The sequence below is a fragment of the Siphateles boraxobius genome, unplaced genomic scaffold (genome assembly GCF_051911475.1).
Source record: "Siphateles boraxobius isolate OS27281-9 unplaced genomic scaffold, OSU_SipBor_1 12, whole genome shotgun sequence".
Taxonomy (NCBI): domain Eukaryota; kingdom Metazoa; phylum Chordata; class Actinopteri; order Cypriniformes; family Leuciscidae; genus Siphateles; species Siphateles boraxobius.
This window is the reverse complement of record NW_027508722.1, coordinates 13,536,034-13,550,282: the sequence shown is the minus strand read 5'-3', so window position 1 is coordinate 13,550,282 and position 14,249 is coordinate 13,536,034. Positions and strand designations below refer to the sequence as shown.

The 14,249-nt window shown below is 37.4% G+C and overlaps 2 protein-coding genes across 2 annotated transcripts in view; both read left to right on the top strand.

The window, feature by feature from the left end:
- The window catches only part of arhgef5 (Rho guanine nucleotide exchange factor (GEF) 5), a 186,953-nt gene extending 186,115 nt beyond the window's left edge, over nt 1-838 (top strand). The window contains exon 10 of the mRNA XM_077208388.1: nt 782-838. Coding sequence (XP_077064503.1) covers nt 782-823 — 42 coding nt within the window. The 3' untranslated portion in view covers nt 824-838. The remainder of the gene's footprint in view (nt 1-781) is intronic.
- Nucleotides 213-14,249, top strand: part of pip5k1ab (phosphatidylinositol-4-phosphate 5-kinase, type I, alpha, b) — a 28,485-nt gene continuing 14,448 nt past the window's right edge. The window contains exons 1-3 of the mRNA XM_077208458.1: nt 213-516; nt 11,541-11,575; nt 13,985-14,065. Coding sequence (XP_077064573.1) covers nt 471-516; nt 11,541-11,575; nt 13,985-14,065 — 162 coding nt within the window. The 5' untranslated portion in view covers nt 213-470. The remainder of the gene's footprint in view (nt 517-11,540; nt 11,576-13,984; nt 14,066-14,249) is intronic.

Genomic DNA, 14,249 nt, shown 5'->3' with positions numbered 1-14,249 from the left:
AAGGTCAACTTTTAACTGAAGGGTGTGAACTTTTAAGCATGCTTTCAAGGCACAAAAGGTTCAGTTGGCCCATCTAATTTTATATAGCCTACATTTTAACATGTGTTTTTATATTTATTCACATTTAATTTGAACTATTATTTATTTCCCAATGTGAAATGACTTTTAAAACGTCATGTTTGCTCAGCCTGTCAAGATGTTATCTACTCTCTGACTGGTTTTGTTATTTTTAGCACTGTACATAAAGGCTTGACTCGTTTGTTTCACAAACTAATGGGACGTTGACAAGGCAAGATTGTCGTCGCCAGTATACAAATGTGCATATTACTAGCCTATATATGTAATTTCTGGAGGTAGTGGTCTGTGACAGTAAAGGGTGCCAGAGAGAGTCAGTCAGTCCGGGCGGAACCGGACACTAGTCTGTCTGTCTGATTCCGGTCATGGAGCGGGTCCAGTAAACCCGAATCAAAATGGCGTCCGCCGGTCCACCCGACACGGGCTTATCTGCCCCTCCAGGTAAATTAAATCATTATGGTTTTTTATACTTATTTTGGGATTTGCGATTTATGTTGTCTGTTGCCATGGATCAATTATTGTTTACCAGCACTGGATAGGTTCACTGTGTTTACTGGCTTCCATCAAGCCTTTTGTTCAACAACAAATAAATAAATGTAATCTTACAGTCGCTAGTTATTAATTATAATATATCAGGAATTTATCAGATTTGTGTATGTGGGATTTATTGAGTTTAGCTGATCTATGATCTGAAGGTTTTCCTGAAATGATCCAGATCGATGATGTGGATATGTGGCTAACATGCTAACGTTATGCTAACTAGCCCTGTTATAACAAACATATAACAAAGCTAATATTAAAATAAATAACCTACATGAATGAATGCAATTCAGTTACGAGTATCTTTTTGGTTATTGTTCTATTAAATTTGGTTGTTTTGGATTTTATGCTAATGATCGAGCCACCCTATGGATTTCTCTCTATGTTGCCGAGCGTTAACAACAAAACAACACACATTTCTTTCTTTATTTCGTTTTTTGTTTTGAGAGAGAAAATTATTAATTTCGTTTTAAAAAAGACATGTTAGAGTTTGGTCAAATATATGCACACTGCCTAAAGATATTACGTTTTTAAGTGGTAGGCTACTTTATTTGGTAACATTCAGTTTTTTGTAACTTTAGTGTATTTTAAATCATGAGAAATGTCGTGATATTTAGGATATCAATACATTTTCTCCAATAAGATATTGATTCAACGACTTGTTAATATTTAAAACTAGCTCAATGCTACTATGTTAAAACGGTCAGGTTTAAGTTTACGTCTGTGTGCTGTTTTTTCCACTGGCACACCCATAACGTTATTTACCAAATCAATCACATGTTAACAAGTAAAATAGTTTTCTCATTTAAAGTCATAATAATGTGGTGCACTTAAAAAGCCAAACTAAATTTAGATTAACATGTTTTTTTTAACAGTGGCGTTGAGTAGCATTTTATCAGGAGCCAGTCCAAGAGTTAAGGAGTTTCCTCAGTTATGATCAAAGGTTTTTAATTTGACTTTGTCCTTAATGAAGGTTTGCAGGAATTTAGACTTTTGTTGGAGTTTACACTTATTTTATCTCACAGTGCTGATTAAACCATGGCAAAAATGAAATCCTATCCTAATATTTATTTCAATGTCTGTGTGAATGCTATAATCAACTAGCTATTAGTTTGTAACAAAATTGTCATAATCCATTCTTCACATTGACTCTAATTAGCTAATTGGTTACTGGATGTAAATGGCATTAACAGTGCATGTCCTTTGAGTGTTTATTCTCTTTAACTCTCTGTCTTCATTGACTTCTGAGTAAAAATAGCGTCCCCTGGGAAATGAAGTAGAGATTGACCTCAGTAGTCTGAGATACTGAAGTTAATCAGGTGTTCATTACTTGGGTGGTTTTGTCTGTTACAACATAATGGCATTTTGTGTGGGTAACCCACATTAGGACATAGTTAGCATTCTTTAAGAAGTATCTGTAAGAAGTATTTTTAGTGCTCTCAGACACACGCACACAGTCTTGATGATTGCAGAGGCTTGCTCTCTTGCTCTAAATATAAATGTGTAAATGGGACAGAAACCAGCTCACTCGCCCAGATAAAATGGAACAGACTGCTAAACATCTAAACCTCAAATTTTAAACTTCAAGTCCCATCTCACAGACAGGACGTCTTGTCAGAATTGTTTCTGTATGCATGAGGTAAAAGATTTGTTCCCTACCACTCTTAAAAGAGAGTGTATGTCTTAAGCTTGGACTAAATATAGGCTAGCTCAATAGACGAGCCATGTGTTCTCTTTAAGGTGATGATACATAGGACAACTTTTTGAGCAATGTTGCTGGGCAATCTTTCCGAGCAATTGTTGCTTGGGCACTTTCCCATTGAAAATGGGCAATACATTTCTATCTGGATAATTTAGATCGGTCGTGGGCCCTGTGTCTCATCTGGTTGCCCGTTGACGGCAACATTGCTCAAAAAGTTGCCCTGTGTATCATCACCTTTAGTGGTTATTTCACTTGCTCTGCGGTTTAAGGATGTGGTGCAAACAAAACTGGAATTTGTTAAGACAAATATGTTTTAGTGATAAATTAGCCTATACATTTTTTATTTGTTTTAATCATTGGCAATGGCTATGGTGTTTAATAGTGTGTCTGTTATTTGCTGTTGGTCTTTTTAATTAATTTTTATTTTTACTTTTTCTACGAGAAAACCTAAATTTCCCTCTCAGAAACCATCTATCCTTTGCAATCCATCCATCCCATCCAGCCATGCATGCACCCAGTCATCCATCCTTCCATATACTCACTCTCTGTGTCTCTCTGCCCATTCATCTATCATCCATGTATCCATCCAAACAAACCAACACCCATCCATCCAAAGCAACAAATCATATACAAACCAACACCCTCCCGTCCAAATAAATACCTGTCCATCCTAACAAGCTACAAACACTCACTCGTCCTAACAACAAATACCCGTCCATCCAAACGAACAAACACCCACCCATCCAAACAAATACCCGTCCATCCAAACAAACAGCAAACTCACCCATCCAAACAGACAAACAAACAAATACCCGTCCATCCAAACAAACAACAAACCCACCCATCCAAACAAGCAACAAACACCCACTCGTCCAAAGTCCAAACAAACAAATACCCACACATCCAAACAAACCAACACCCTCCCACACACTCAAACAAATACCCGTCTATCCAAACAAATACCCATTCATCCATCCAAACAAACAACAAAACTAACCCATCCAAACAGACAAACTAACACCCACCCATCCAAACAAATACCCATCAATCCAAACAAACAAGAAAACTCACCCATCCATCCATTCAAACAAACAAACAAACAAACAAACCAACACCCACTTGTCTAAACAGATAAACAAACAGACCCACACATCCAAACAAATAAACAACCACAAACACATCCAAACAAACAATCACACATCCAAACAAACAATCATACTTCCAAACAAACAATCACACTTCCAAACAAACAATCACACTTTCAAACAAACAACCACACTTCCAAACAAACACAGACCCAGTTTCTCGGCCACTCTGAGAGATAATTTTAGGACTCATTGGTTTAAAGGTGGGGTAAGCTATATTTGAAAAACCCTGTTTGGAAGTTAGTCGGACCTAGGGCTGCAACAACTAATCGATAAAATCGATTATAATCGATTATGAAAATCGTTGTCAACGAATGTCATTATCGATTAGTTGGTCTGCTTACGTCACGGGGAGCGTTTACTGGTACGCACACACACGCAAGGTCTCTCTCCCTCTGCCGAGCGCGCGCGCTACACGGTTTGGAGCAGTCTCTTCTGTCTCGCATGCGCGCTCTTGCTTGCGCGCTCTAGATTTCATTTCGGGAGTTTGAACTAATTCGCGGGCATCAGGGAGCCGCAATCAATATGCGGGAGACTCCCGTGACTTCCGGGATCTTGGGATGTCTGTATTTTGTCTCGAGCATCAGGTTGCGCAATCAGTTCGCTCGCAACGTAAGTGATGGATTAAAATAGCGCTACCGCAGAAATAGGTTAAATTAAAACGGTCTTTACAAAGCGAAGCACTAAATATAAAGGCAGTTAATAACAGCAGCAGTAAAATATTGTTTTTTAGTCACTGTACTCAGTGGTTTTCAGCGAATGCTTGTGCACTAATGCATAATTTCTCCTGTCCTTTACTCAAGCCTGTTAGCTTGCTGGGTAACGTTACCTCCATTCCGTTCTCTTTTTATAGCATTTGTCTACTAAGTTTTAATTGTTTTTCAAACGCGATCTACTGCGGCTCTACGTTCACACAATTGTTTTCAGTCTTTCTATATTTATTTAATCAATTTATCCTTATATTATATTCTTTTATATATTATATATATAATATATATTATATTCTTTATCCTTATATTCCTTATATATAATTAATTTTAAATAAAAATTAAATGAATTATATATTTTAGATGTTTTTAGTTTGTTTTTAGTTCAGATATTCACATCTGAACAACATGTGTATTTACAACTGTGTAAATTTGTTTTAACAAAAATTGTGTTAAAACATAATATGTTGGATATCATTTTTTTAACAATAATCATGTTTGTCAACTTGCCATCAGCAATTATCATTAAAAACAATGCAAATATTGATATTAGTAAAACTCAATGTGTGGCTTTTGCACTTTTTAAAGTACACTTTTACACATAAATACCCTGATTTACGTTTTTATTTAGTTATAATAAAAAAAAAATCTAATTGAATTTCTATCCGATTAATCGATTAATCGATTAATCGAAAAAATAATCGTCCGATTAATCGATTATCAAAATAATCGTTAGTTGCAGCCCTAGTCGGACCGACACACGAACAAACAACAACAAACGTGTGTAGCCAATCAGCATTAGGGGGCGTATGACGGTAGAAAGAGAGAACGAGCAAGAGGGAAAATTTGAAGAAAGACTGCAGAAATAGAGATGAGACACTAGGGCTGGACGATTTTGGCTAAAATCATAATCGCGATTAATCGAACAAGTTACCTCGATTACGATTATTGAACGATTATTTAAAATAAATTATTTCTCATGTGTCACTGGCAAGGCTTATACTGTAAATATTCACGGTTATTTTTTTTTAATGAAAGAATGCATAATCCTATCTTTGTGATTCTAAAATAAGGAAACGCACAGATAGCTTTTAATGCTTACTTATTAAATATTTCAAACAATTGAATCAAACAAAGCATACAATGCTTGAAATAAAAACGTCTTATAAAAAAGTAATTAAGTTTTAATGTAAAAAGAAAGTTTCCTAAAAATGTAGAAAATAGTTCTTTTTGTAAACAAAATAAATTATTGTAAATATTGCCATCTTAAAAGTAAAATATAACTTGTATAAAACTAAAAAAACTAATCCTTTTCATATTGTGTAGCATTTGTAAATGCTTGAGTTATCGAAACCTGCTTTGTGGAGTGGAGGCACGTGTTGCTGGGCGTTTGTCAGTCTCTCTCTTTTTTCGCGTGTTTCTTTGGTACAAGTGGCTCCTGTTGCTGAGTTGACTCAGTGTTTGAGTTCCCTTTCACACAGAGATTCCGGAAAATACACGGATAAAGTGGCCCGGGATTTGACCTTTGGTTCATTCACACTGCCAGTGATTTTCCAGACTCAACAGAGTGCGTTCACACAGACACGCACAACCCGCAAAGACACGTGAGATGTCCCAGCGGCGTCTATAGTTTGCTTATGAGCTGCGATTTCTCTCGAGAAACCACGCTTGTGCATTTTTTTTCTCTGATTCGATCATAAACTAGCGCATTACGAACCGTTTCACGCTGGCGAACGATCCAGGCTTAGCGCCATCATTACGACACGGCATCATTACGGCTTTTGTTCACACAGCGCGCGTTCCGGGACTGAACACGGCAATGTTACTATGTTCCCAACCTGGCATCAATCCCGGGTCGTGTTTGCGTTCACACAGAAGGTGTTTGTTCTGGCAATTTCCCGGGATCAACGCGCTGTGTGAAAGGGGCTCATGTTGCTTCAATGTCGCAGACTGGACGGGGCGGAGTTACGTGACTACACACGCGGTAATATGTTTTAAGGGGAAAGTACATTAACACACAGTGGGCGGAAATATTAATAGGATTAAAAAAACGAAATAACCGACATGGTAAAATTACGTCGATTCTAGGCTCTGAATTTCGGTTTCGATTATTTTTCGATTAATCATCCAGCCCTATGAGACACAATATAAAAGAGAAAAACGCATAAGAATATCACTGGAAAATGGAGGGTTATGTTCAGGAAAGAGCTTTAGGACCCGCGTTAATATTCTAAAAGCTTTCCAGTGCTGGAGAGAGCTAAGCGGGAAGGCCCGAAAACAGACGCTGATGTTGCTTTGATTCGCTCCACACGTGAGTAACACTGGTTTGAGTGTTATCGTTTGTCTGGAGCTGCTGCCGTTGGCAACTAACAACGTACTCTTGTTTGTAATTACTATTGTGTACTGTATGTTAATTTTTTTGTGCTGCCTTGTCATTCATTCATCATCTGCGCTTTATTTTTCGTGAAGCATTATTTTGTTGCGCTTCTGTTATGATGAACAGACATCCACTCTTGGATTGCGTGCGTAACGAATGCAGTGAAGAATTCAGTATTAAGCGTCATTGTTAATGCACTCGCTTCGCATTCCGGCAGTCGGGGTTTGAGAACGTCTCGGACCAGGGCTGTTAGGATTGAGTTTTGGAGGCGGAGCAATGAAGAGAGGGGTGTGTTTGTTTGGGTTGATTTCAAATATCAACAGTGTCCAACAGCGTTTTTTAAATATTGCTTACCCCACCTTTAAGTGCTGACAATTTTTTTTTACCCTTTACAGATCTGAGGACTCCATTTTGGAGGCTGTTGGCCTCTCGGAGAGGTAGTACATGCATGGCTCAGATGTGCGGTGTGATTTAGAGACTCTGAATGCCAATTAAACTAAAATGACTTGTCCCTAGCATGGTCTCGTTTGCAGTGGTGATTTAAGCTTGATGACTGGGGGATGGGTGGAATGAAATGAAAGTGGAAGCGGTAACTGACTCATCTGTTTGTGCAATTATGGTAGATGGGAAAAGGAATTGATATTTCAGACTGATTATGAAAGGGTCCAGATGTCTGTGGGAACAAGTAGATGTATATCACAGCTCCTGGAAATTGTGCCATTGGATCAAGCTTTACATTTCATTGATACTAGTGTTTGTGTGTATAGGCCTGTGTTTTAGTGAGATGGGCAGTTGAATGCTGTCTCTTTTCATCATCACACATTGTTCAAACTCCATTGTTCAAAATTGTTGGTTGTTGTCAGACTTGTGTGACTACACAAGTTCTTTCACATATATCTGCTGGCCATTGAAATATCCGTTATCTGTCCTCACTTAAAATAGCCGTTGCTATTAGTTACTGCAAGAATTTTCAGTGGTTGTCTGGGGAATCGTGTGAGAATGGTTGAGTTGCTTTCCATGAGTTCTTTATGCAGTTACGTAGACTTGGTTATCAGCCATGCCATTATCAGTGTCATTTGAACCAAAGAGATCAATATCACAAGGTTTTTTTCTTCCATGATGAAAAGGAGTGTGGGTAGTCAAGAGGTTTTAAGAGTTTGACTGATATTGTAAAACAATTTATAACTTTTTTCATGGTGCAACCTGTTTGTTGTAATCTTAATCTTAACCGCTAACTTTTTGTCCTACCTATTAATTTAAGATGTTAATTTTGGTAAAATAAAAAACATATCAGGGTGAACTGTCTTGATATCATAATAAAAAAGTCTTTAAAAAAAAGTAACTCAAATAACTTTTGGCTTAATTGGTGCAACCAACATGCAGAGAAAAACAAAACAGGAAATGGTATCACAGAGAGGACCTACAGAACCTCATAGCCCTGCTTTCTCAGACCTCATTATAAAATATCAGATAGGCTAATTTGACCTGTTGAAAAGGAGAGGTTAATTTAAGGTCATGTGGTGCGGCTCCCTGAAAAGTAAAGATATTAATGGGGTCCGATTTAGTGGTCGACTGATGTTGTTTTTTTTGATGGTCGATGCTGATATCATAGAGAGCACGGTGTGCCGATATAGGCTTATATTTATTTTAATTAATATTTAATAAATTAGAAGTAAATAACTTGAAAATTATTTAAGAAAGATTTTGTAATGGAATTACAGTATTTTTCTCAAATAAAGAAATTGTTGGAAATATAAATATGTATAAAAAGGAAGTAAACACTGTAACCAACAGGGCACTTACTAGGCTAGTCTGGTAAGTTTTTGCGGACTGGGACTGATATTTTTAATAATAAAGACAAGGTAACACTAATTTTACTTGCAGCACAGTGAAAATTACATGAATATGACATAGTGGGCAACTGAATAAAGCGCAGCATAGTTTGAGCGTTCTCGGCGCCGTCAAAATAAAAGTCTTCTTTTAGAATTACTAACAGCTTGCACCAGCGCAACCCTACTTTTAGTGTTAAAAAACTACTGTCAGGATTTGCTAACGACACACAGTGGAAATTAGCGCTAAAAGGGCATCGACAAGGTTATTTTTGCATCTGACCTTAATGCATATGCATTTGTAGGAGTTTCCCTTTCAGATGCAAAATTTATGGGAGGAGAGTGTTTAAATGAATCATGCAATGTGATTTCAGGGAACTACACTAACCTTTTCCACTGGTGGCACTTGCACTACTAACTTTTTCAGTTACTAGCGCAAAATATGATTTGGTCGCACAAATTATTTATAGTAAGCCGCTCTGGATAATAATGAACAATAATTAAACTGTATTGCATACAGATGTGCTTTTTATTTTACTTGCCATGTTTTAAACCACATGCCGCCTTGTTTTTGTTTTCTTTAACATTGGTTGGGATAGATTTACTGCAATATAAAATACTGTACACAATAAAGAGCAAAATGGATTTCAACATGCTATGGTTTGCACAGATGGGCAGACTCGTGAACTCGTAAGTAGTGATGCACCGATGTGAAAATTGTGGCCGATACCGATAACCGATATTAATATTGCTGTTATGGTCGATATCTCTGTATAGAAAACAAATTTACTGATAATCAAATAAAGAGATATTTTTAAAAACGCTTTTCTTTTCTTTTTTTTACTTTAGAAATGACTGATATTGGGCACCTTTACCTGTGTGCAAAATATGTCACACATAGGACACGCATGCATTATATTGCATTGCATATAATGTGTGCTGGTCAACTTGTCTAAAATTAAGAAACCCCTAGAAAAGAGTAAAAAAAAAAATGCTGAAAAAAAAAGTGTTGTATTTATTATTCCAATATCCAGGGAAAACGGCTTCTATTTGTGACGTGCTGTCTTTGCATTTGAACATTGCACATTTTAAACAGGACACGCATTAGCTGAATAAATGTTAGCCAATACAAACATATTTATAGAAAACAGTTGACAATGAATAGAAAGAAGTCCAATAATAGCATAACAAATCACTTATTATAAAAATAATATCAAGTATAAGTTAAATGAATCCGACATAGGCCTATAATGAGGGCTGTGTTAGCAGTAAAACGGCCGTCATTTAACGAATTTTAAAAACACGGATGGATAATACAAAATGCTTTCTGACATTTTGACAGAAAAAAAACAAGCAAGAACAAAATTTAAACTATAGCCAATTTTCATTTTACAATTATCTTCTCTCTCTCTGTGTGCGCGCGTCCGTGTTTCTGAGAGAGAGAGCTCGCGCAGCACTGATACAATGGTACGTTTTAATCTAAGTAACGGTCGCGGGGCTGAAGCCAACTTGATGTGTTGAATGCTCAGAGCACGTTATAAAACGTATTCTTAAAATACACATTTCTGTTTTAATAAATGCTCATAGTAAAGCATAGCATATTGCCTAAAAACATAGGTACAAAAATAATCAGTGATACATTTGCGACCCATTAAAAATTAGGGTCGCAATGGCATTTCAAAAGGTCGCATATGCGACCATTTTGGTCGCAGTGTAGTTCCCTGGATTTACTACGTTTAGCTGGTATTTGCGCCATTATAACGGCCCAAAAAAGAATGTCTTAAACCAGACGCTAATTTGCTCTGCTCTTGGTAGATTGTGTTGGTCATTATGGAAATTATCTGGCTGCATCTGTGTTCTTTAATTTTCAATAGATCACACGCAGATCTTTCCACTCCCAAAGGGGCTGTTTTGGAATTGCACTCTCATGCTAATTTGCCTATTTAGTATATCTGGACCATAAAAAAAAAGAAATAGACTGAAAATATTACAAAGGTTTTTCAGAACGACATGAAGCCAAGATAAATAACATCTTTCTCTTTATCACTGCTCTACTGAATGTGATGTATTAGATCTGGTGTGTGATCACAGAGAAAACTGTTACTATTTCTGTAGATTGGATTCTAATCTTGATTGTGTGTAATAATATCAAGCTCTTGGCAGGATTGAAGTTGCTAGGCTATTACATCTCATTCTGTTTGTTTTGACTACGAGCAGACAAGCTTTGTCTCGCCTGAAGACAGGCGATCATTCTGAATCAATGCAAACAAGCAAGACCCATCACATAGCATGCTTTGTTATAACAATATGAATTTGAAGCCTCAGAGTATTTTAGATCCTGTGTTGTTTATTGAATGAACGTCCGCTAAGCATCTGCTGTGACAGTATGCTGAATGTCTGGCACCCCTGGTGTCACGACACATTTTTCCCCCTGTGACACTGCCAGGTGGAGGATAGTTGAAAGAACTTTAGTTTGTTTTTCGGGTGGATTAGAGATGATAAACACATGTTGTAATTGCGATGTTTTCTATACTAAGGGATACAAAATTACATACACCGCTATCAAAATGTTTGGGGTAGGTGAGATTTTAAAATGCTTTTGCAAAGAAGCCTCTTATGCTCACCAAGGCAGCATTTATTTTACTAAGTAGTATTGTGAAATATTTAGGATAGGGCTGTCAAGATTCTTCGATTAAATTCGAGTACTTGATTTAAAAAATCCTCCATTGCAATTTACCTGTGTCAATTAACCAGAAAAATACCTGAAGTGGTGCCTTCAAAGAACGACCACATTATTAGACCGTTTTATAAGGCTGCGATATATTTTTAAACCATTTAAAAATCATATATTATACATGATATTACATGATCTATGGGGTATTTTGAGCTGAAACTTAAGACTCATTTTGGGGACACCTGAGACTTATCTTGTAAAAATGGGCATAATAGGTCCCCTTTAAGTCATTTTAAAAGCTATAGTACACTTAGGTCTATTTTTAAAAACAATCTGCCAATTATTAAAATAATCGTTAGTGACACAGCCCTAATTCACTTTTAGACATAGGAGAGAAACCACAGGAAGTGGTGTTAAGTTCATAATGTTTTTTTTCCCCATCGCTCTAGCACACATTAATGTTCTTGTCATGCTTCTTTCTTTCTTTAAAGGGTCCAGCGGAGTTCGAAAGATGACTATTACGGAGGTAAGCTTGTTCTCATGTTGGATTACTCACTTTGTGTTAGGCATGGAAATTATTTCTTAAGTGCTCTCTAAATTCTAAATCTGATGACTGTGTAGTTTCGTTTATCATTTCATCACTCAAATTTTGCATCAGTCAAATCAAGTTCCTGTTTAACGAGAATTTACATTCTTTCTAGATTGACTGACATTTAATCACTTTGTCAGAATAATTGACCCTTCGCTAAGCCACGCCCAAAAACCGCCATTGGCCAATCGTGATTTAGCAAGAGTAACTAGGCGCGGGAGGTCTGGCAAGCTTTCGAGCGAGGGAAACATGCCAAAGTGTTGTGCGTATGGATTGTGCAAATCTGATACCCTCTATCCTAAAAGTTTGGACGGGGAGTGTAATTTTTTTTCTTCCCGAAAATCTAAAAGCCAAGGTGAGAAAGGATGTGCGTGGATCAAGCAGTGTGGGAGACCCCATTCACAGTGTTGACAGGATTAACAAAAACACCTATTGCTTGGAAGTTGGAAATAATTATGGTTCTTTGTTCATAATGCAGATGTTTTAATGTAAAATTAGACGTTTAAAGACAAGACGGAGGCTCACTGACATACTTTAAAATATATTTCCGCATTTTGTTAATCGACGGCCTAATGTTACTACCCCTGACTGAGTAACTTTAACCCAATCCGATCGCGGCTGTACCGTGTTATTCCACAAGATTTATGGATAAACTGTTTGATTTATAATTATTAGATTAGTTTCACTGCTGTGCACGAACATAGCTGTTCCTCGATTTGTGTGTTTCCCATGTGAATGGTCAGCGTATGAGGCGGCGGCTGCTGCGACTATAGGCTTTAGCTTCAATTTTTATGAAAGTATTCTCTAATCGGTTGCATATTATGTCGTGGATATATCCCTCGAATGCATACTGCAGTCCCTTTTGTCTTGCTCTCTCAGATATTTCACATGTTCGCCAAAAATTACTAATTATAACATTGGGAATGTCTGACACCGGTGCATACACACTGTAATAGATGTGCTAGACGCGAAAGCTTGACAGGCGTAGCAACAGTAACTAAGGAGGGCAGGGCTTAGCGAAGGGTCAATTTAACTAGAAGTGGAACACGTACTCAAATGCATACCCCATAAGGGCAAGGATCATACCTTAAGTTGACAAGTCTTCCCAGTGTGTAGTGGGATATGTAATGTTTGATCATTATAAAGCGGATGGTTCCATTCCTGACAGCTGATTGGTCAGTACAAATGCAGAATATAATAGAGGTCATGCTATAAGGTGTTTTCCAACAAAACAAATGAAATAATTAATTGGCCAATAGTAAAAAATAAAATTCATATATTAAATAAAAACGTTGGGATATTTAATGTTTGCTAGCTGGTTCCTTATGCCTGGTTCATGAGAGTCACAGTTTTGGAGCACGGAGTTAAACTGTAAATGTGTAACTTCAGCTAGGCCTACGTTTGTGATACGAACAGCCAGTCAGTAAACATACAGATTTAATTATCACAAATTTCATCATTTTCTTTTTAGAAGGTTAATTAAACTCATAATTATTTTTCTCAGAACAGTTTTCAGTTTGTTTTTAGTCAGATATGAAAGTAGAGACGCACCGATCGACCGGCCAGGGCCCATTTTCCACATGATGTCAGTCTCACATCTTTCTGATTCCTAGCTGGTCAATATACAGAGCTACTGCAAAAACTGAAGTTTAAAGACTATTTCGAAAGATGGCTGCGCTTTTGTTTCTCTGGCGCATAAGGCCTATAGCAGCAAAAAGGCGCTCGAGGTCGTGCTGTATGGTAAATATGGGTTTAACTTTGCCCTTTAGTCATGACTGTATTCACAATATAGCACAGCTTCTTGAGTCATCGCTAAATAGATGTCAGATCCTGCCTCGCTGGTTTTTGTACTCAGTGCTTCATGCAAACATTTTCACCCTCCCTTGTTTTCTCAGTTTCTCTTCAGTCAGCCATGTACTTGTAAAATCTCAGATCAGTATCCACAGTTTCATCCAAGTCGGAGTGTTTTTTTTAGTTGCTGGACATTGGTAGAGGAATGTTAACACATGAGCCCTGAAGTAAGATTGACTTACTGTTACTGTGTGTCAAACAGTCATGTGAGAAGGATCTTGAACAGGACAAATATTGACACAGTTAGATACACACACACACACTGCTCCCATTGTCAATTGAAGATTCACATGTATCAAGACAGTGAGAGGATGAACAGACTGACAGGAATTTGCGTGTCTGTGTTTGACTCGAAGAAACACCCGACAAACAGGAAGTCAAACCTGGAAAGATTTGAGGGCTCTTGAATCCCATCTATTGACATGAAACCAGTTGACTTTTTCAGTTCCACTTTTAACTCTGTCACTCTTTTGTGTCTCTGTCTCTCCAACCTAGGGGCCAGGATCATCTCAGAGTATGAAGAAGACCATTGGTCACCGAGGAGTTGACCCCACAGGAGAAACGACTTACAAAAAGGTCAGCTGGCAGTCAAATGTGTCATCTGATAACAGAAGAAGGGCAAGAGAGATAAACTGGGCTAGAAAAGAGGAACAGACCAAAGGGAGGAGTTGGAAAGGAAAGAGAGGTTATCATGAGATGCATGCTGAAATTATGATGATGTAAAATTAAGCAGAATTGTGAATATCACAGTGAATTTAAT